This window comes from Cnephaeus nilssonii, assembly GCF_951640355.1.
Source record: "Cnephaeus nilssonii genome assembly, chromosome: 8".
Classification (NCBI taxonomy): Eukaryota; Metazoa; Chordata; class Mammalia; order Chiroptera; family Vespertilionidae; genus Cnephaeus; species Cnephaeus nilssonii.
Window position 1 is genome coordinate 32,663,779 of NC_137079.1, and position 21,208 is coordinate 32,684,986.

Here is a 21,208-nt window from a genome sequence, read left to right on the forward strand (position 1 = left end):
CACAGTCCGACGCTCTATCCACTGAGCCAAACTGGCTAGGGCTACAAATCCTTTTTGAAATATGTAAAATATTTATGATTTCAAATACTTTATTGTCATGCCCTAACACGTTACTTTATAATGTTTTACAAGTATGTACCTAATTTTAAAAATGTGATTTAGTAGTCATATGGAAAGAAACTAAAAGAGGAGTGGTGTTAGACAAACTCAATCAAAAAACGAGGCAAAAGACTCGGAACGTTTTTATTTGGCAATCCAAGGTAGCAGCAACACTAAGAAAATTCCTAACCTCCTCCTGGTATCAAAACTCCTACCCTACCTATCCCTTCCTTTTAATTATTATATTGTAAAACAAAATAATGGCAAAATAGATTTTGTTTTAACCAAAAAGTCAAAATTATATTTAAACAAAGTTTAAGTTTATATACAAAAATACAAATTGTTCCTTTTGTTTTGAAAATTATACCTTTAAAATTGTTTTCATACAGACTGGGGAAAATTTAGTGCTGACCAGGGTCTATTCTTCCAGCTACTGATTAAACTAATGAAAGAAACTGTTTAATGAAGTGAAAGCTCTTTAAACTGATGACATTTAAAAAACAACAGCAAGCAAAACAAAGGGGAAATAGATGTAATAACTAAGTATTATGGCTTTCTCAAATGTGGTTCTTTATAAAATGAAAATCAGGTGATATCTTCCGGCATATGGTAACTTTATAAACAGCATATAGCACACAGCATACTTCAGGATGCCAAGAAGTTGAATTAAACCTCACCTTCAGTAAAGCTAATAACATGACTGTTTTTAAAGGCTGGGACATGTGAACGACAATAGCAGTGGTTTAAAATAGAATAGGAAATAAAGGAAATTTACATTTCATTATTACAAATGTACTCATTAATTTCTAGTGAAGATTTTGTTTTTATATAAGAACAATTATAGTTATTTTTTCAATTAACGATTATATGCATGAATTAAAATTATCCTACATTAAGTTTCTGAATATTAGCTACAAACAACACACATAAGTGCAGACACATGAGAGTAATTCCCCTTCTATGAAACCTGTTGGGGAGTGTTCCATTGGGTAATATATAATATCAGAGAGAAAAATTGCAAACTTGAAATAAACCAAAAAAGACTTAAATAGTACTATATCTTCACTTGTTTAATATGATGTTTAAATTTAGGCTTTAATTACTTTTACATGTAGGAAATGCAAACTTTCTATATATTTTTTCTTTTTACTTTCTCCAAGGTTAACTGAAAAGGAGAGGAGTGTATTTTACATAAAAATAGAGGACAAATTCTGAGATTTCCCCCAAATGTCTTACTGTCCTATGGAAATGGGCACTTGTTTCATAGTAAAAAATGGAATACCATTTTTGAACAAATCATTACGGCCCTTTCGAACCCTGAGCTTCCTCTAAGACAAGAGCTATGACTAAATTGTTTGACATGGCATTATAGTGAAAAAGTCTTTCTAATTCTATCTTTCCTTAAATGAGCTCTACTTCTTGTAATTCACATGACACCCTTTGGCTGTGGTTGTCTGTTAAGTTTCCTGTCCGGTCTAGTTTCAGCAAACCAAAACAAATAGCTCACAGAAAAGGCTATGGTAACTACTTTTTTTTCCTTTTGGTATTTCCAGTTAAGTGCTTTCTCCTTAGAGATACATAGAAAGGGAGGAAATTAGCCACAAACAAGGTGTAAGTAGGTCACAGAAGTTTCAATGCACCAAAAAAAGTGCCATCACCATCCTGTGATATTTTAGCATCTCCACGTGGTATTGCAAGTAGAAGTTCATCTCCTTCTTCCAGCTTTGCAATGCCTGGAAAAGAATGGTTTACAAGAACTTTAAGTGGTTGTCCAATGGGAAAGAAAAGAAAAGGAAGATCAAATAAAACAATTTTGTTTTGGAAAAAGGTTAATGTAGGCATTTACACTTCAAATTACAACAATGGACTTCTAAACCAGTTACTATTCTACCAGCCTAAAGAAAGTTAAAAGAAATGAACAGAAGGAGTTCCAGCAGATGTAAATGTATTTACCACTTACTGCTTATAAAATGGAGAATCTAAACAGGAACCAAATGTTAAAGTTTAAGAAAAAAAATGTTAAGTAAATCATAGCACATCTATTGATGGAATATTATGTAGTTAAAAATGGTTTTGCTTCATTTTATTGAAATGATAAACTTTTTATAATAATTTTAAATAAAAACACACAACTATATTTACTTTTAAATGTACATATAAAATAAATAGATCATTAAAAGTATAAAACAAAATACTATTCATTAGCAAAGCACATCTATTACATAGTTTTTCTCTAGAGGCAAGATTATGGGATAAGGAGTAATTTGGATTACTTTTATAGCCCTTTATTTTTTATGTTTCCTTTAATAACCGTATCTGTCTTTATAACCAAAAACAACAAAATAATTACCCTCTTAAAACTAACCAATAAATCTGTATGTGCCTAATTACAATGACATATTTTGTGATTCAGGAATATAAAACACAATTCAGGAACTACACTCAGTATTTCAGGTAATTTCTGACCCCATTAAAAAATATCTGTATGGCCCTAGCCGGCTTGGCTCAGTGGATATAGCGTCAGCCTGCGGACTGAAGGGTCCTGGGTTCTATTCTGGTCAAGGGCACAAGCCCAGGTTGTGGGCTCAACCCTCAGTAGGAGGCAGTCGAGCAATGATTCTCTCTCATCATTGATGTTTCTATCTCTCTCTTCCTCTCTGAAATCAACAAAATACATTTAAAAATACCTATATGAAAGAAAAGAAAGAGGAGAGCAAGAGTAGAAGAAACAAAGAAACTAACAAAAAAAATAGTATCTGAATTGTCAACACTTTCAATTAACATTTTAAAAAGTAATTGCATCATTTCATTAACATACAGTGAAAATGTACTCACATGAACACATCTGTGTTAACATCTATTATAGAGCCCAAAGTATCCAATTTCTTTGGGCAACAGTTAATTGGTGTTTATATACTGAACACTTATGATGTACCAGACACCTTTCTAGACACACATAATACGTGTGACAAATTTTTTTGTTTTTTTTGTCTCCAAAGATCTTGTGTTTTTTAATGGACCAAGACAAACAACAAACAAAAAAACATAGTTTTAGGTACCGTTAAGGGTAATGTGTATATTTTCTAGGACTGGCAAAGCATTTAATGACTAAATAGTTTTTAAAAGACTGGGATTTTTGTTGAAGAGATTAGTCATTATCATAGAGATTAAAGATAATCTAATATTTTGACAAAGGCTATAGATCCCAAAGCATTAAGTAATATTAACTCTTAAATAAAATGGGAATGACCCTCCCCCACTAAAACATGTTTTGTTTTTTATTTTTCTGTAGGAAATTGTCAAAAGTTTTCTAAAGTAGAGAGAATAATATAAACTCCATGTACTCAGTATTTAGTTTCAATGATTGTTAACCCATTCTCAATCTTGTTTCATGTATAATTTGAAGCAAATTCTGGACATCATATCATATGAATACTTCTGCATTTATCTGCATAACTTATCCACAAAAACTGACTACTTTTAAGGTAGAATCTATTTAAAATTCCGACATTAAGTTATTGGCTATTTCAATTCTTTGCGCTTATAGCAATCTGACTTTTTCTACAATAAACATATTTAATTTGTAAATGGAATAAAGAATAAGATTCTGCTTTGTGTACAAAAGAGGTTCTTTGGTATTATGTTGGGGTCCCTCAAAAGGACCAGTTTAACTTTTTTTCGGGTTACTATGGAAGCACTTTGGACATTTACACAGTTATGTATAGTTTTTAATGGTTTTGAACACAGGTGCCCTAGAACAGATAAATATTACAAACCTGAATTTTCCTACAGAATGGTTTTATTTAATACTAAGCTATTAGCATGGAGAGATATCTTCAGGGTCAAGTTATTTATTCTTAAAAAGTAAGGCACCTAGGAAATCTGTCAAGAAAGTAAATATGAGATCAGCAGCTTATTAGAAAATCTGAAAGTTTGCTGTAAAGCTGTAACTACTAATGGATATAAATAAATAGCAGGTTGGCATAGCCTCATTTAATAGAATTTTGCAACACCAAAATACTAGTCACTGCTGGGTGCAGGGAAGCTTTTTTTTTTTTTTCTTTTAATGAAAATTAGGGGTTTCCAATGTAACAAATTTCCTCATCGCCCTGTTAAAGCTGTTTATGGCTGCAGACCCAGAGTGACATCATCCCTATTATCACATGCTATTTCCCTTTCTTGCTGATTCATTGTGCATTTATTAGTAAAGGCCTTTGAAATATGCCACTTCAAGTGGAGCAGCCAGTCTCCAACCCTGTGTTTCCTACTGCTGTGCACGGCAACGGCAACTGAAGACATTCCTCAGGGTTCCAAATGGATTTGTCAAACTCACCAGAGAGGAATGAATGAGTTAAGGCAAATATTCTTTTTTTCTAATACCAGCCTTGATTCATTTAAAATTACCCCCCAAACAAAATAAAGGCCATGTTGTCAATACAGCCCAAACAGACCTGAAATGAACAAAGCCTACCCTTTCTCTTTTCTCTCCGTATCTTTACTGCCCCTGAGTTTGAAATGCAGGCTCACTGCCCCGCTTTCACATCCCCAAGTCACCTGTCTGGGATCTATAACACCAGATGTCTGTCACCTGTATGAAAGTGAGAGAAGCCACTGGGCAACTTGACCTGATGCTCACATCAGCCAAGGGGGGATGTCTTCCATAGCAAGTAAAGACGAGTTTCTGGCAGCTCACCCTCTGGAATCAACCTGGCTGGTTTAAACCAAGTTCTGGAACTTGGTCGCTGTGCAACCTAAGACAATGTGGGTCTTAGATTCCATCTCCCTGAAACAGGAGGGTTAAGTGAACAACCATAAAGTGCAGACCAGCATGCCTGGCACATGGTAATCATTCTCTTATTCTTCTACTAGAGGCCCGATGCACGAAATTCGTGCAAGAGTAGGCCTTCCTTCCCCCAGCTTCCAGCACCAGCTTCCCTCTGGCACCTAGGACCCAGACTTCCCTCACAGCCCCCGCTTCGTCTGGAAGGTCGTCCGGTCTAATTAGCATATTACACTTTTATTATTATAGATTATTATCACTGTTGTTATTACAGGGTGAAGAAAATACAGCTTAGAATGGTTCTCAGTGTTGGTTGCTATGAAGTTACTGCCCTTTTTATATGTATATGAAATAATTATGTGTATAAAAATGATAAAACTATTAGTAATGATTTTATCTGCCTCAATTAAAACAGACCAGCTTATCACTCAAGATAATCAAAACCACACAGTATATCGAGGAATATCTTTCTGTCTATTTACAGAGAACTATTATTTACCAGCTGAATAACAGGAATTATTGGGTAGTGTTTCAGGCATGTTTTGAATACATCTGAACAAAGTCACCAGGCTCAATTCGTCCCCAAAGACGTGGACTTTTTTCCTCTGTATTAGGTGTCCCATGGCAAACGTGCTATCGGTGTATAAAACCTGAGAAACAAACCAAAGAGCTTTGTCAGAGGAGAGCACAAAATGGGAGGCATTGTACAGCAACAGCAGAATGAGGGTGAAACCTACCTGACCGTATATAAAAAAGTAACCGGTTTCTTTAACTAATATTTTATTTTCTCTTTCTTCTAGTGCTCTTCCTCTTTTAAAGCTGAGAAGCCAGGGAACAAACGTGTAATCTCCTACAATGAAGAGAACAATTTGTAAGACAGGAAACTGAGAAAAGCAGTTTTTCATCTCTGCCTAATTACTAAACTAAGTCTGAGACATAGAGGAGAATTTTATCTTAATAAAAAAAGAAGAAGAAGACAAATCACAGTACTCCACTGGTTTCTCCGCTGTTATTTACATATTAACCCAGACAACTACCAGATACAGGAACTTGAGACCAAACCCTTCATTTGTAATGTCTGGTTTTTCTCTCATTCTTCTGAATTTCAGCAATTTACCTGATAAAGGCTGGATGGGAAAGGTTGAGGCAAAGGGTGTACAAAGTGTCTCCGAATAACACACTAAGATAGATAGTTCTCAGTTTTCCTTCCGTTCCCAGAGCAGACACAGTGAGTTTGTGAGCATTTAGCAAAGGTTATCGGGAGAAAGCAAACCCCTCTTTTCACTGAAATAATGTTAGATCCACTGTGTAAATGGATTGGTTCCTTTCAAGGTGAAGAATGCAGATGGTCTCGTCACCATGATGAAGAAGAAGTAAAGTCCGTAGATGTCCATGCAGCAATCATGGATCCAGAATGTTTGTTGTTCGACTTTGAGTTGAGTTTAGCAACAGGTCAGCAACTTAACAACAGTTCTAAGAACTGAGACACCGGATGTGCACGGGCCCCACCTACTCAGTGGCCTCCCTACTCCATTTTAAGTGAGTCTGAGCAATGCTTATTGCATTTTATTTTTTCCATTACAACTTTCTGAAAATATTCCTATTAAAGAGAGTGCATGTTTACTTGTTTTTATGTACTGTCTGTATTTCTCCCCACTGCACACACATGCATACACATCCACATTCATGCTCACATACACACATGGATTCTACTCCATAAGGCCAAGGCTATGGTTGTGCTATGGTCATAGCTGTAAACCCAAATGTTAAGAATAAAGCTTAGCACATAGTATGCACTCAGTAAATATGTGCTGTTGAATAAATATCAAATCCTTAAAGAAAACAGACTAAACAGTAAATTAAAAGCTAGAATATACACTTAAGCATAAATATTATAACGTGTTTCTACATCTTAAAACTTACATTTTTAGCATGCTAGTTAGACTAAGTACTGTGATTTAAAGTAAATTTCATCACTGCCTTTATGAATTATATTGGCATAAAATAAATAAGAGACTTCCACTATCAACATGAGTATGAAAATACATCTCTCCTTCTTTACCTCCTGTAAATCATATGAAAGAAACAGATCTGTGTTCTACAAAATAACTGCAAGCAATGCCAAAAGCAAATGAGATCACACTGAGGGATGAGTGTAAAAGTAAAGAGAAGAAGAATAAAAAATGGTGAGAGGGGCTGGGAGTGCAAACCTCACAAAGAGCCAACAAAAATCAGCTCCCTAAAGGTGAACAACCCCTCATTTACATACAGACATCTCTTACAGACAGACAACCCAGGAAATTTCAATGTCAGCTAAAACACTTGGGAAATTAGGAGGGGGGCAAAGCTCATTTAAATGAAGGAAAAAGAAGTTTCTGAAGGGGAAAAAAGGTTTTGCATGAAACAAAACAAGATGGAAATTAAAAAAAGATTAAGAAAAATGTACAACAATAGAAGATAGAAAAGAGGTAGGAATTACCAGCATACATTTAATTGGAACCTTGGAATTTTGACCAAAAAAAAAGAAAAGTCAAACAGAGGAACCATCTAGACTAGAGCTACTACAGACTGAGAGGGAACATCATGTGCCAGGAAAAATTGGTTCCAAATAGTTTTATTAGTTTATTATTGCTGCTGTACCAAATTATCACAAATATACTGACTTACAACAGCACATATTTTATTATCTCACAATTCTAAACATCAGAAGTCTCACTGGGCAAAATCAAGGTGTTGGCAAGTCTGTGTGTTTTTTTTTCAGGATTTTGGAAAACACATCCTTGCCTTTCCAGCTCTGCAGTCTGCCTGTGTTCCTTGGCTCATGGCCTCTTCCATCTTCCCAGGCAGCAAGTACCGCATTCTGCTTTTATTACCACATTGCTTTCTCTGGATTCTGAACCTGCTAATCCCTCTTTTAAAAGGATCTTTGTATTTACGCTGGGCCTATGCCAATAAACCAGACTAATCTCTCCTAATTCCTTTTCTTAATCACACTTGCAAAGTTCCCTTTGACCTATAAGGTAATATACTCACAAGTTTTGGGGATTAGGATGTGAATACTTACTCTATCTACCACAATAGGCAATTCTGTGATATATATTAAAATAAGTATTACATTTTTAAGGTAAGTAAATAATTCTTTGTATAACCAGACAGGAAAGTCAAACCACTTATGAGAACAAAAATTTCTCTTACTATAGTTTTCTTCAAAGTACAAAATACAGTTCAGAAATTTCTACAAGACACTCAAGTAAAGAAAGGGTAAACTGAGAATATTATATCTAGCCATCTGTCCTAAAAGTATAAAAACAAAAAAAGAAACAGCTTTATCAATGCAAATACTTAGGTACCATTGTTCTCATGAGCTCATTTTGAGTAAACTAGAAGAGAATTACAGTAAACAAGACATGAATGAGGAGACCACAGCAAAACGACTTGCAATAAGTATTGAATATATTAATTTGTAAAACAAAGACAAAAACACATAAAGAGAACTGTTTGACAAAAAGAAATAAAATAGTTTAATGACATGACAATATAGAAACTAAATAATTAACAAATTAGGAGAAGTAGAAGAGGAAAAATATTGGTAGTGAAATTATCAATTGTCTCATTTGTACCAGCTGGGGTTTAAAGAATATAAATTAAAGTTGACAGATCAAGTAATAATAACATAAAACTTTAATAGTAAGTAGATAAAAATTAAGAAATATAATATTACTATCCAAAAAAATGTATGGTGAACAGGAGGATAGAGAAAGAAAGAGGAATCATATTAATTTGATCATAGACAACCAACAGATATTGTCTAAAAATAAAATTATAGATGTCAGAATGATGCCATGAAAAATGGCAGAGTAGAAAGCTCAGAAAATACGTGTCTTTACTGAAGCAGCAATTAAGCTGACAAAAACTCATACAATCAACATTTTTGGATGTATGAAATACGTATGTAAAATCTGTATGTATGCAAAAAACTTAATAGTACCAAGGGCATTCATGAAGAGGGAGGTAAAAGCCATTAAGTTTCAGTAAGAAAGTATTATAGTATTTTTTGCTTACTCATTTACCATCTTCCAGCTTGGCAACAACATGGAAATAGAGGCCTGAGTCCCAGGTGGCACCTTGCTGGTGCCAGGAAGTGAAATACTTACTTTATTCTCAAAACATTAAGGATATGCATTTTGACCCATCTTGAGGCTTCCTTCAGATGGATGCAGCTCCTCAGGCTGTTGTCAATTAAAAGCTTTGAAGACATATACTACCTGTAGCTACCTGGAGCAAGAGACAGCAGATTGGACAGTCAGCAGACTGACAAAAAGCCTGAGAAGGAGGAAGATACTTAAAGGAATAAGGGCTTTCACACCCTATCCCATATGCCAAAGAATGCAACGTGCATGCCCAGAGCCAGATCCATGCTCAGAAAAGACCTGAAAAAAATCCTAAGCCACCTCTAGTTGATCTTCAGTCTCTACACAAGTGGAAGAGGAAGTCTAAGGCAGAGTTGCTGGCAGCTGGACTAAATGCTAAAGGATTGCCCCAGCTCAGAGCCAATCTACTAAGAAAAGGGGAATATTTTTTATTATTGTTGCTGTTCCTGGTATTTAAGTGAATCTCTTGTCAGGATTAGGATTAGAGATTTAAAAAATAAATCTCTGACATATTACTTTGGGTAAGGGAACAAAAAAAATAAACGAATGAAACCACATCACAGTAAAATGTTTTTGCACAGCAAGAAAAACCACCGACAAAACAAAAAGACAGCCTACTGAATGGGAGAAGATATTCACTAATGATACATAAGATAAGGGATTAATATCCAAAATTTATAAAGAACTCAGACAACTTAACACCAGAAAAACAAACAACCCAATTAAAAATTGGGCAGAAGACATGAACAGACCTTTTCCAAAGAATACATACAGATGGCCAATAGATAAATGAAAAGTTGTTCAAAATCATTAATCATCAGAGAAATTCACATCAAAACCAAAATGAGATACCACCTCATACCTGTCATCAATAAATCAACAAACATCAGTGTTCATGAGAATGTGGAGAAAAGGGAACCCTAGTGCACTATTGATGGGAATGCAAATTGGTGCAGCCACTATGGAAAACAGTGTGGAGGTTCTTTAAAAGATTAAAAATGGAACTGCCTTATATCTGAATATATCTGAATATATTAAGACATAGTATATCTGAAGATATATATATATATATATATATATATATATATATATATATATATATATATATACATATATACCCAAAATACTAATTCAAAAGAATATATGCACCCCCATGTTCATTGCAGCATTATTTACAACTAGAGGCCCGGTGCACGAAATTTGTGCACGGGGGTGGGGGTGTCCCTCAGCCCAGCCTGTACCCTCTCCAATCTGGGACCCCTCGAGGGATGTCCGACTGCCCATTTAGGCCCGATCCCAGTGGGATCGGGCCTAAATGGGCAGTTGGTTATCCCTCTCACAATCCAGGACTGCTGGCTCCCAACTGCTTGCCTGCCTGCCTTCCTGATTGCCCCTAACCGCTTCTGCCTGCCAGCCTGATCACCCCCTAACCACTCCACTGCCAGCTTGATTGATGCCTAATTGCTCCCCTGCCAGCCTGTTTGCCCCCAACTTCCCTCCTCTGCCGGCCCGGTCACCCCTAACTGCCCTCCCCTGCAGGGTTGATCGCCTCCAACTTCCCTCCCTTGCAGACCGGGTGCCTCCCAACTGCCCTCCCCTGCTGGCCATCTTGTGGTGGCCATCTTGTGTCCACATGGGGGCAGGATCTTTGACCACATGGGGGCACACATATTGTGTGTTGGAGTGGTGGTCAATCTGCATATTACCCTTTTATTAGATAGGATAGAGGCCTGGTGCAGGAGTGGGGGCCAGCTGGTTTTCCCTGAAGGGTGTCCCAGATAAGGGTGGGGGTTCCCTTGGGGCATGGGGCAGCCTGAGCAAGGGGCCTGTGGTGGTTTGCAGGCCAGCCACGCCCCCTGGCAACCCAAGCAGAGGCACTGGTATCTGGAATTTATTTACCTTCTACAATTGAAACTTTGTAGCCTGGAGCGGAGCCAAGCCTCCTGCATGCTCCACCGGCAGCCATTTCTGTTTGAGTTAATTCACCTTCTATAATTGAAACTTTGTAGCCTTAAGCAGAGGCCTGAGCCTGGCCAGGGTGTGCGGAAAGCTTTGCTTTCTCCGTTACCACAGGCAACCCTGGCCTGGTCTCTCCAGCTCCGTGGCTGCCGCCATTTGTTTGAATTTGTTTACCTTCTATAATTGAAACTTTGTAGCTTGAGTGGAGGCTTAGGCCTGTCAAGGGCAGGCGGAAAGCTTGTTTCCCTCTGTTGCCTGGGAAACCTTGCTCTCAGTGGCTGTAGCCATCTTGGTTCGGTTTATTTGCATACTCACCCTGATTGGCTGGTGGGCGTGGCTTGGGCTGGTGGGCGTGGCTTGGGTGTAGCAGAGGTATGGTCAATTTGCATATTTGTCTATTATTAGGTAGGATAAGCCAAGATATGGAAGCAACCCGGATGCCCATCAATAGATGAGCGGATAAAAATGTGGATACATATACACAATGGAATACTACTTGGCAGTAAAGAAGAATTAAATTTTGCAAGACCTAGAGGGTATTATACTAAGTGAAATAAGTCAGACAGAGAAAGAAAAATACCATATGATTTCACTTATATGTGGAATCTAATGAACAAAATAAACAAACAAAATAAAAACAGACTCACAGGTACAGAGAACAGACTGATGGCTGAAAGAGGGGAAATGGGTTGCAGGGCTGGGTGAAAACAGCAAAGGGATTAAGAGGTAGAAATTGATAGTTACAGAATAGTCACAGAGATGTAAATTACATAGGAAATATAGTCAATAAAATAGTGCTAACTATGCATAGTACCAAGTGGGTTCTGGAAATATTCAGGGACCACTCTATAAAGCACATGATTGTCTAACCACTATGTTGTACATCTAAAATTAATATAGAATAATACTGAATGTAAACTAATTGAAAAGTTAAAAAAATTTCAAAAATTTTATGATTTTAAGTAAAAAAATCAAATTTCATGCTTTTTAACTTAGATACTTCTATATAAATATTTAAAAAGAAATATATTATTTTACTTTTTTTAAATGTACATATCTGCCCTGCCAGTGTTTATCAGTGGTTAGAGCAATGGCCCATGCACTGAAGAGTTGTGGATTTGATGTCTGGTCAAGGGCATGTACCTCAGTTGCAGGTTTGACCCCTGGCCCTGGTTGGTAATTTCTCTCTCACATTGATGTTTCTCTCTCTCTCTTTCCCTCCCTCCCTCTCCATCCCTCCCACTCTCTAAAAAGAAATGGGGAAAATATCCTCGGGTAAGGATTAACAAAAAACACAAACAAAAAAATGTACATATCATACTAACCTTTTTAAATGTGCTTTTCAATCAACATTAAAATATTAAACTATATGTTGATATATGCCCTAATTAGTCTTCACTAATAAATAATATTCTATGAAAAAAAATCAGGCTGACCACAGAGGTAACAAAACAAAAAAAGACTTCAGTGACCACACAGAATAAGAAATATAGTCTTTGCAAAAATATTTTTGAAAAATCAATAAACCAATGGACAACAGCAGCCCACAACAATCAACAGCAAACCTGTGGGATGTGAAAACATATAATTTCTAGACTTACTACATTATAACATTTAAATTGTTCAATCTTCAAAGAAAAATACAAAACATATAAACAAACAGAAAATTATGGATCACTCACAGGAAAAAAAAAAAAAAATTTCAGAAACCATTCCCAAGGAAGCCCAGACATTGAACTTAACAGAAAAAAAGACTTTACACCTTTTAAATATGCTTAAAGAGCTAAAGAAAATCATGGAAAAGGAACTGAAGAAAACCAGGAGAATTTTGTTTGAATAAATAGACACTATCAGTAAAGAGATAAAAATTAATTTTGAAAAGGGAACCAAATAGAACTTGTGGAGCTAAAGAGTGAAATAGCTGGGGGGGGGGGGGGGGCGGAGGGGGAAGTTACTGGCGAGTTTACACAGCAGATAGATCACACAAAAGACAGAATCACCCTAGCTGGTTTTGCTCAGTGGATAGAGCATCAGCCTGAAGACTGAAGGGTCCCGGGTTCGATTCTGGTCAAGGGCACATGACCGGGTTGTGGGCTAGATCCCAGTAGGGAGCATGCAGGAGGCAGTCGATCAATGATTCTCTCTCATCATTGATGTTTCAATCTCTCCCTCTCCCTTCCTCTCTGAAATCAATAAACATACATTAAAAAAAAAAAAAAGACAGAATCAGCAAAAGGGAAGACAGAACAATTGAAATTATCCAGTCTGAGAAGCAGAAAGAAAAAGGAGTTAAAGGAAGTAAAGAGATCATAAGAGACCTGTAGGACACCATCAATCACACTAATATATGAATTAAGAGAGTTCCAGAAGGAGAAGAGAAAAGCACACAAAGAATATTTGAAGAAATAATTGCCAAACTCTTCCCAGCTCTGAAGAAGAATAAATCTATACATCCAAGAAACTCAATGACTTCCAAGAAGGATAAACTCAAAAAGATCCATACCAAGACATAGTAAAATGAATCAGTTCAAAGACAAAGACAGGATAGAATCATGAAAGCAGCAAGAGCGAAGCAACTCCTCAAGTACAAGGAATGCCTAGTAATAACAGCTGACTTCCCACTTGAAACTATGTAGGCAAAAGGCAGTAGGATTACATATTTAAAGTTCTGAATGAGGGATTATGTCAGCAAGACATGGCAAAGTAGAAAGCCTTATAAATTACCCCTCCTCAGAAACAATGATTTAACAATATTATTGGAACCAAAATACCTTGAAGAGAAATTCAGAATCCAGCTAAGAAGTAGAAGTATCCTAAAGGAGCACAAAGTGTACTCACACCAGTGCCTCCCCTTAACAGGTTTAGCTCAGCACCAAGAAGACTGCCTCAGCCCATGATTTCCTCCTGTGGAGGGATGGGGAGCCTGCCTTCTGTGGAGCTGGTTTCTATCTTGCCTCATACCAAACACAGATAAAGCAAAAGAGCTTGGTCCCTGATACTGTTAGAAATAAAGAAAAGGGGAGAACATCCCCTTATAAGCCAACATTTTTTGCATGATTGAAGAAAAGCAGAGAACTGATGCTTTTCCTTCAGTGGGGAAGAAAGGAAGCAAAGGGGGTCTTGTCCCTAGCCTTAGAGTGGGCTAATACCAAGCCCTACTAACCAAGAAACCTGTTTCCCAGTCAAAATCAGTCCAGAAAGACTGAAAAAGGTTGCTTTGTTATCTTCAAATGTAAAGATAACAAAGCAAATCTACAAGGAATAGGAAGAATCCAGAAAGCACAACACAATCAAATAAAGGAAACAAATTTCCTGTAAACAACCTGAAATAAATGGCTGAAATGAGTTGTAAATCACTTTCACTCTAAAAGTTAAAAGACAAAAGTATTAAAAAGAACTATGACTACAGTAATTTAAAAGTTACACAATATAAAAAGATGTAAACTATCACATCAATAACATAAAGTGTGGGGGAGCAGGAAGTAAAAGTTGAGAGTAGCTGAATGGGTTAAAAAAATCCAACCATGTGCTGCCTACAAGAGACTCACTTTAACTTTAAGGACACAGAGAGTCTTAATTGAAGGGTTAGAAAACAATATTCTATGTAAATAGTAAACAAAAGAGAGAAGTGGCTATTCTTATATCAGACCAAATGGATAGTCAAATGCTGTCAAAAGAGATGAAGAAAGTCATTATATGATAATCATCAAGAGAATATAACAAATATATATATCGCACATTGGAGACTCTAAATGTGTAAAGAAAATACTCGTAAAGAAGAAGTAGACAATAATATAGTAAGAATACAATTCAATACCCCATTTTAAAAATAGATAGACCATCCAAAAGAAAATTAGTACAGAAATAGAATACTTGAACAACACTATAGACTAAGTAAACTTAACATATACAGTACCAAAATACAGTTTTATAAGTACACAGGAAAATTCTCCAGGATGGATAAAATGTTAGGGTGCAAATGAAGTCCCAAAAATTTGAAAAGACTGAAATCATATTAGGTATCTCTTCCAACCACAACAGCATGAAACTAGAAATCAATAACAGGAGGAAAACTGGAACATTCACAAATGCATGGATGTTAAACAACACATCCCTGAACAACCCAGTGGGTCAAAAAACAAATCTAAAGGTAAATCCCTGGCCAGGTGGCTCAGTTCGTTGGAGCATCATCCATTACACCAAAAGGTAAATGAAGAAATATCTTGTGACAAATAAAACTGGAAACAACGTATCAAAATTTATGGGGCACAGTAGAGCAATGTTACTGAAACGTACACGCATACTTACATTTACATACTGTCCAATGCTTGCTGGCATCACAAAGCCAACCCATGGGTCCAAAGGGCAAAAGCACCCAGATGTGCACCCTGGCTCGGTGGAGAGCAGCCACCACACCAAGAAAATCATAGCACTGAGCAATTCACACTCACAATGGAGTAGCAGCTGTATTTTTCTGTGTAGTTTATAGCATTTTTTTTTTTTTTGGCCAAATGTGCAAAACAAATCTTTTCCAAGTCATATTTTTAAAAATTTTATCTTTGGATTTTAGTGTCTTTTGCTGGCTTAATTTTAATTCTTAGGAAACAGTTTGCTGCCTATTAAAAGTTGGAAACATAGGCCTTTGGAAAATGCAGAGCCATTAATATTAATATAGTTTCAAAATAGTTTCATATTTGTGTTATGTTTAAAATAACTAAAGTCACACAGAAAAATACACATGCAAGATAGCACTCCTGGGAGTCATTACAAAGGCCAATCCAAATTCATTATCTGGACTTGTTTCCCCATTCCTGGCTCCAGCTTAATTTCCTGACACTTTTGAACTCCCTTTTATGAGTCACAACCCAAACATTCCCTTGCCCCTTGACGGCTTTATGTTTCTCAATAGCATTTAATTTTATGAATAGCATTTACATCTTGTTCATTTCTTTTTGTTTTTGTTTTTCCTTCATCAGAAGGTAAATTCTATGAAAGAAGGAACCGCATGTATTTTAGTCACTCTTAATTCCCAGTGCCCACACAGTAATTGTAACATTGTATATTCTTAACTGTTATATGTAAAATATAAAGCAATAATTTCACATTGAAGGTTCATCATCAGAATGTTGTATTTACTTATTTATACATATTATATAATTATTAATAAACTAATTAGTGTAAGATGTTTATGATATGTTTGGTTTTATCTTCATCCTACTATGATTTCTACAACCTAATATAAAAGGATAATTAATATTTGTGATGATCTTGTGGCATTATAAAAGCCAAAATCATTCTATATAATAAAAGGATAATATGCAAATTGACCCTAATAGCAGAACGACCGGAAATGACCAGTTACTATGATGCGCACTGACCACCAGCAGACAGATGTTCAACGCCGGAGCTGCCCCCTGGTGGTCAGTGCGCTCCCACAGGGGGTGCTCTGCTCAGCCACAAGCCGGGCTGATGGCTGTGAGCGCAGCAGCAGAGGTGGGAGAGCAGAGGTGGGAGCCTCTCCCACCTCCTAGGCAGTGCTAAGAATGTCCAACTACAGCTTAGGCCCGCTCCCCGAGGGGGCGGGGGGAGAACCAGGCCTAAGCTGTCAGTCAGACATCCCCCAAGGGCTCCTGGGCTGCCAGAGGGATGTCAGACTGTCAGCTTAGGCCCAATCCCCTGGGGAGTGGCCCTAAGCTGGCAGGTGGACATCCACCAAGGGGTCCCTGACTGCGAGAGGGTGCAGACCAGGCTGAGGGACCCCCCAGAGTGCACAAATTTTCGTGCACTGGGCCTCTAGTTTCTAAATAATAAAAAATTGAATTTGCTGTAATATTGATTTTGTTTTATCATATGCTATTTAAAATTTCTAAGTATTAGTATCTCTAAGATAATTCTGTTTTAAAATATTTATATATCTATTCCCTAATTATTTTGAATAAATTTTTATTATTATTTTATATCTGACTATAAGAAGTTTGAAGTAGAGAGTTGATTTGACCTGAAATTTGAATACAGTCTTTGGACTTGAAACTTACAACTAATTGGACTATACTGAATTCTAAGTGGAAAAATTACTGCGACTATTTTATTACCTTTTCGTATAGTAGGCATGTCACTGTCTGCAATCAGTTGCAAGCAGTCTTGAATGACTGAAAAGCAAAAATGTATCATTTTAGTTACTTGAATAGAAATAGTAAGGGAACTAAGATGACTTAGAACATAAAGCTACAAACTCATTCTCCAGTAACACCAAATCTATTATACTTTCTACACAGCTTGTATATTGTTCCTAAAATTACTTTATGAAAGTTGTCCATGGTTTTTTACTGTAACTTGTACTTGAAATATAATTTGTCTTTTAAAATTCATGTTTTAGAAAAACTCTATATGCTGTTGAAATAAAGTAAGTATATCATCTTTGCTAACATTTATTGAGAAGACACAAATCCAACCTCAAAAAAAAATCCTAAAAATTATGTGCTGAAAGCTAAGTCTTGTAGAGTGTAAACAACTTGCCCAGGACCTGAGGTGGAAACCACATCTGTTTCACTCTGGAGCCAAAGTCAGGCTTTTGTTAAAATATTTGGACCAAAAAGAGAAGAGCTAGAACATCTTTTAAAAATAAAATGGAAGCATTTCCCTAAGACTGCTTAATCAGTAAAGTTTCTGGGAATCATCAATGCATATCACATATTACATGTACAGTAGAATATTGCAGAGAATAGTCAAGGGAATAAAAAACTATTCTGTTAAATAAAGACAAAAGCCATTAGGTAAAAGCAAAATAAGTAGACTGTAGGAAACGAAATCAAAACAGTAAATATATTTGAAATATATAAACCTAAGTGTGCCTATTTTAAATTAAGAAACTATTAGTTTATATTTTTATTATCTAGCAAGTATTTTACTCAGAATTGAATACTTTAAAACATGCTTCTCAATGTATAGATTTTAAGAGCTTGACACAAGAATTTCTGCTTCAGTTGATTAACTGAAAAATTTATAATATTTAAAGCATAGAATAACAGATATAATAATCCTACCTAATAAAATGATAATATGTAAATTACCATCACTTCGCTACACCCACGATTGGGCCAGCGGGAGGTGCAGGGGGCGGGACTTAGGGTGGCCGGGGTAGCCGATTGGGCCGGCAGGACGCTGAGCTCGCGTCGCCAGTGGCGGCGCGAGCTCAGCATCTGCGCCATGGCTGTGCTGCGGAACAGAAGGGGCCTCTGGGGCAGTGAGCTCACGTCCCGCCACGGACCATCAAAAGCGGGGAAGTTGGGTGCCTATCTGCTCTGGCACCAGCGGACAGGCACCCAGCTCCACCGCGATCAAAAGCGAAAGCGTGTAGGGGACCCTACACGTGCATGATTCAATCATGCACTGGGCCTCTAGTTTTATATGATATTCTGAGGCTGTGCAAATGCATTGGCCTAAAAAGAATTCCATGAAAGGGACTTATCACATAAGAAAATCTGTTAAGAAATTTCCCTTGGCATTTAAAGGTGAAATATAATGTTAAAAACTGCAATTCCTTTATAACAAGGAAACATTTCTAATGCATTTTTATGTTAATCTGATCAATTCGATAGGAACAGCATGTTTGGCCTACTTTGTGATTCTTTCATACATTTGTAAAACAAGGGTAGTCATGTCTGTGCCATAAGGAAAGTGTGACTCAGTGCAGGTACTATGGCAGACCCTCAGCCACGAAAATATGTAAAAGCATCGTAACAAGCAGAACAGTTGTAAGGAGGCTTTGAATTTAGAAGTAACAAAACATCCAAAGCAGCTAAAGTCTGAAGGTCACACCATATCAAAGGTCACACTATATAGTCACATTAAACCTCTTTTAGATGTGTTTCTATTTTTCTAACAAATACTTCTTTAGAAATGACTACTCACAAGGCACCCTGATTACTTGTGTGAGGGAGGCAAGGGTCAGTCAGAGCACCTAAAGCTCTACTCTTTCCTCCACAGAGAGAAAAGAAGAGGATGTTGACAAAAGTCAAATTTCCAAATTTCTATCTTTCTTTTGTCGTTATATGTACATGCATATTAAATGATTAAATGAGATAATGCACATGAAACATTTAGTATATAATAATTGCAAAATCACTCTTGGCTAGTAGTAGTAGTAGTAGTAGTAGTAGTAGTAGTAGTAGTAGTAGTAGTGTTAGCATTATTGTTCCTGAAACAACATTGCACCCAACAAACTGGGAACATAATGAAGGACAGTATGAGAGCATGAAGACCAAGTGAAGCTGATAAAAAAGAGACCGAAGAAATACGATAATACATTACTTCCTATTTCAATGAACCCTTCCCCTGACTGCTTCCCCAAAACTCCTGTAAGAGAGTTTTAAGCAACGAGTGATGCTTCAGCACTACCAAATTGATATGAAATTTTTAATTTTAACTGAATTTTAATCTCCGCACCCTAACTAAAACGTGGCTACAACCTACATTTTGAAATACAGGGATCTATTCCATCATGTAGTAGCAGAAATCTACATTTTAGAAGAAAAGATGCTATGGAGAAAAAAGTTTACTTCAAGAAATACCCTTCAGAAAAGAAAATGGGATCTAACTATCACAATAAACTGATGAATAAAATAGAACCAGAGGCATGGAAACCTGGAACAGACTGAGGAATCTCAGAAGGAAGGGGAGAGGGGGGTGGGAAGAGATCAACCAAAGGATTTATATGCATGTATGTATTGCCCATAAACAGGGTGATGAAGGCCTGAGGTGGGAACCTGGTGGTGGGGGACAATGGAAATTGAAAGTGGGAGACATTCTAATACTTTCAACAATAAAGATAAAAAAATAAAAATTAATGTTTCTAAAAAAAGAAACCACAAAAGAAAATGGGATGTAAAAGTGACAATTCAATAGTAGTGTTTGAACCATACTAGTACTCACTGAAGCTAGTGCTATTCATTATTTATTATTATTATTATTACTCCAGAATAAGTCACTGGGCTTTTCAAGTTTTGTTGAAAAATAAGATTTCCGCCCTAGCCGGTTTGGCTTCGTGGATAGAGTGTTGGCCTGCGGACTGAAGGGTCCTAGGTCCGATTCAGGTCAGGGGCACGTGCCAGGGTTGTGGGCTCGATCCCAGTAGGGGGCGTGAGGAGGCAGCCAATCAATGATTCCCTGTCATCATTGATGTTTCTATCTCTCCCTCTTCCTTTCTCTGTGAAATCAATAAAAATATATTTTTTAAAAAAAGAAAAATAATATTTCCTCATTAGATGTTGCTCAGGTCCCATGAACCCCATCAGTGTTTCATATCTCTTCACATTTCAACTTTTTCTTCTTAGGAAATTTGATACTTATTATCCATTTATCTCCAGTTCAGACTTTTAGGACTCTCTATTTCAATGTAGATTTTATCTTAACTATAGATTATTGCTCACAAAAAGTGGGCAAAAAATGAGCATAGTATTTTCTGGTATTTCCCAATAGCATAGATATCCAATCACAAAAGTTTTTATTGTAAAACACAATATCAATAACAATTATAATATGTAATTGATTGTGCTTGGCTTTCATGTCTTTCACACATCATCCTCTCTAATATAATTGAAGGAAATTATATAAGAATTTGAGAATTTATCTAAGCAAGATAACAGCATACATTAAAACTTTTTGTGTCTGATAGGGACACATATTTCTAAATATATATTTTTTGTATACATATAATAATGTGGGAAACATAGATAATTATTCTTGTTAAGTACATTTTAACAGCATAAGAAAATTTACTCTTAGAAATATTAATGTTTACATTAAATATTAAAGTTTAATGTTTACATTAAATATTAAAGTTTAATGTTTCTAAAGTAAACATTTCTAAAACAAAATAATATATTGATGACAAAAAATAGATTACAAGAGAGAATCCCTAAAATAAGAACTTTCCCAACAAAATAATTTGTTAGTCAACATTTGATATAATAAAATCTAATCAACTTCACAATTATATTAGCATTTAAATATTTTCTATTCAAAAACATTTTGAGTTTGAAATCTGCCTTCTTAAGTGTAATATTCAAATACCATTTAATCAGGGAGAGGGACTTGAAAGCTTATGGGATTGCTAATATTTGTTGTATTACTTTCTAATTCTTCATCATTCTTCTCACTCATTTGGCTAGAAAATTTTAATTAAAAGAAATCCCTTAAAGACCTAAACATTGACCTAATG

The 21,208-nt window shown here is 36.3% G+C and overlaps 1 protein-coding gene across 3 annotated transcripts in view; it reads right to left on the reverse strand.

Annotated features, from left to right (window-relative positions):
• Positions 1-1,658: 1,658 nt before the first annotated feature.
• The window catches only part of TNFSF13B (TNF superfamily member 13b), a 31,285-nt gene continuing 11,735 nt past the window's right edge, over positions 1,659-21,208 (reverse strand). For 2 of the 3 annotated variants that reach the window (XM_079778797.1, XM_079778795.1), the window contains exons 3-6: positions 17,082-17,138; positions 5,617-5,729; positions 5,379-5,529; positions 1,659-1,832 (exon numbers count right to left, since the gene is read on the reverse strand). In XM_079778797.1, coding sequence (XP_079634923.1) covers positions 1,720-1,832; positions 5,379-5,529; positions 5,617-5,729; positions 17,082-17,138 — 434 coding nt within the window. In that variant the 3' untranslated portion in view covers positions 1,659-1,719. The remainder of the gene's footprint in view (positions 1,833-5,378; positions 5,530-5,616; positions 5,730-17,081; positions 17,139-21,208) is intronic. The other variant, XM_079778796.1, reaches the window with a different exon arrangement.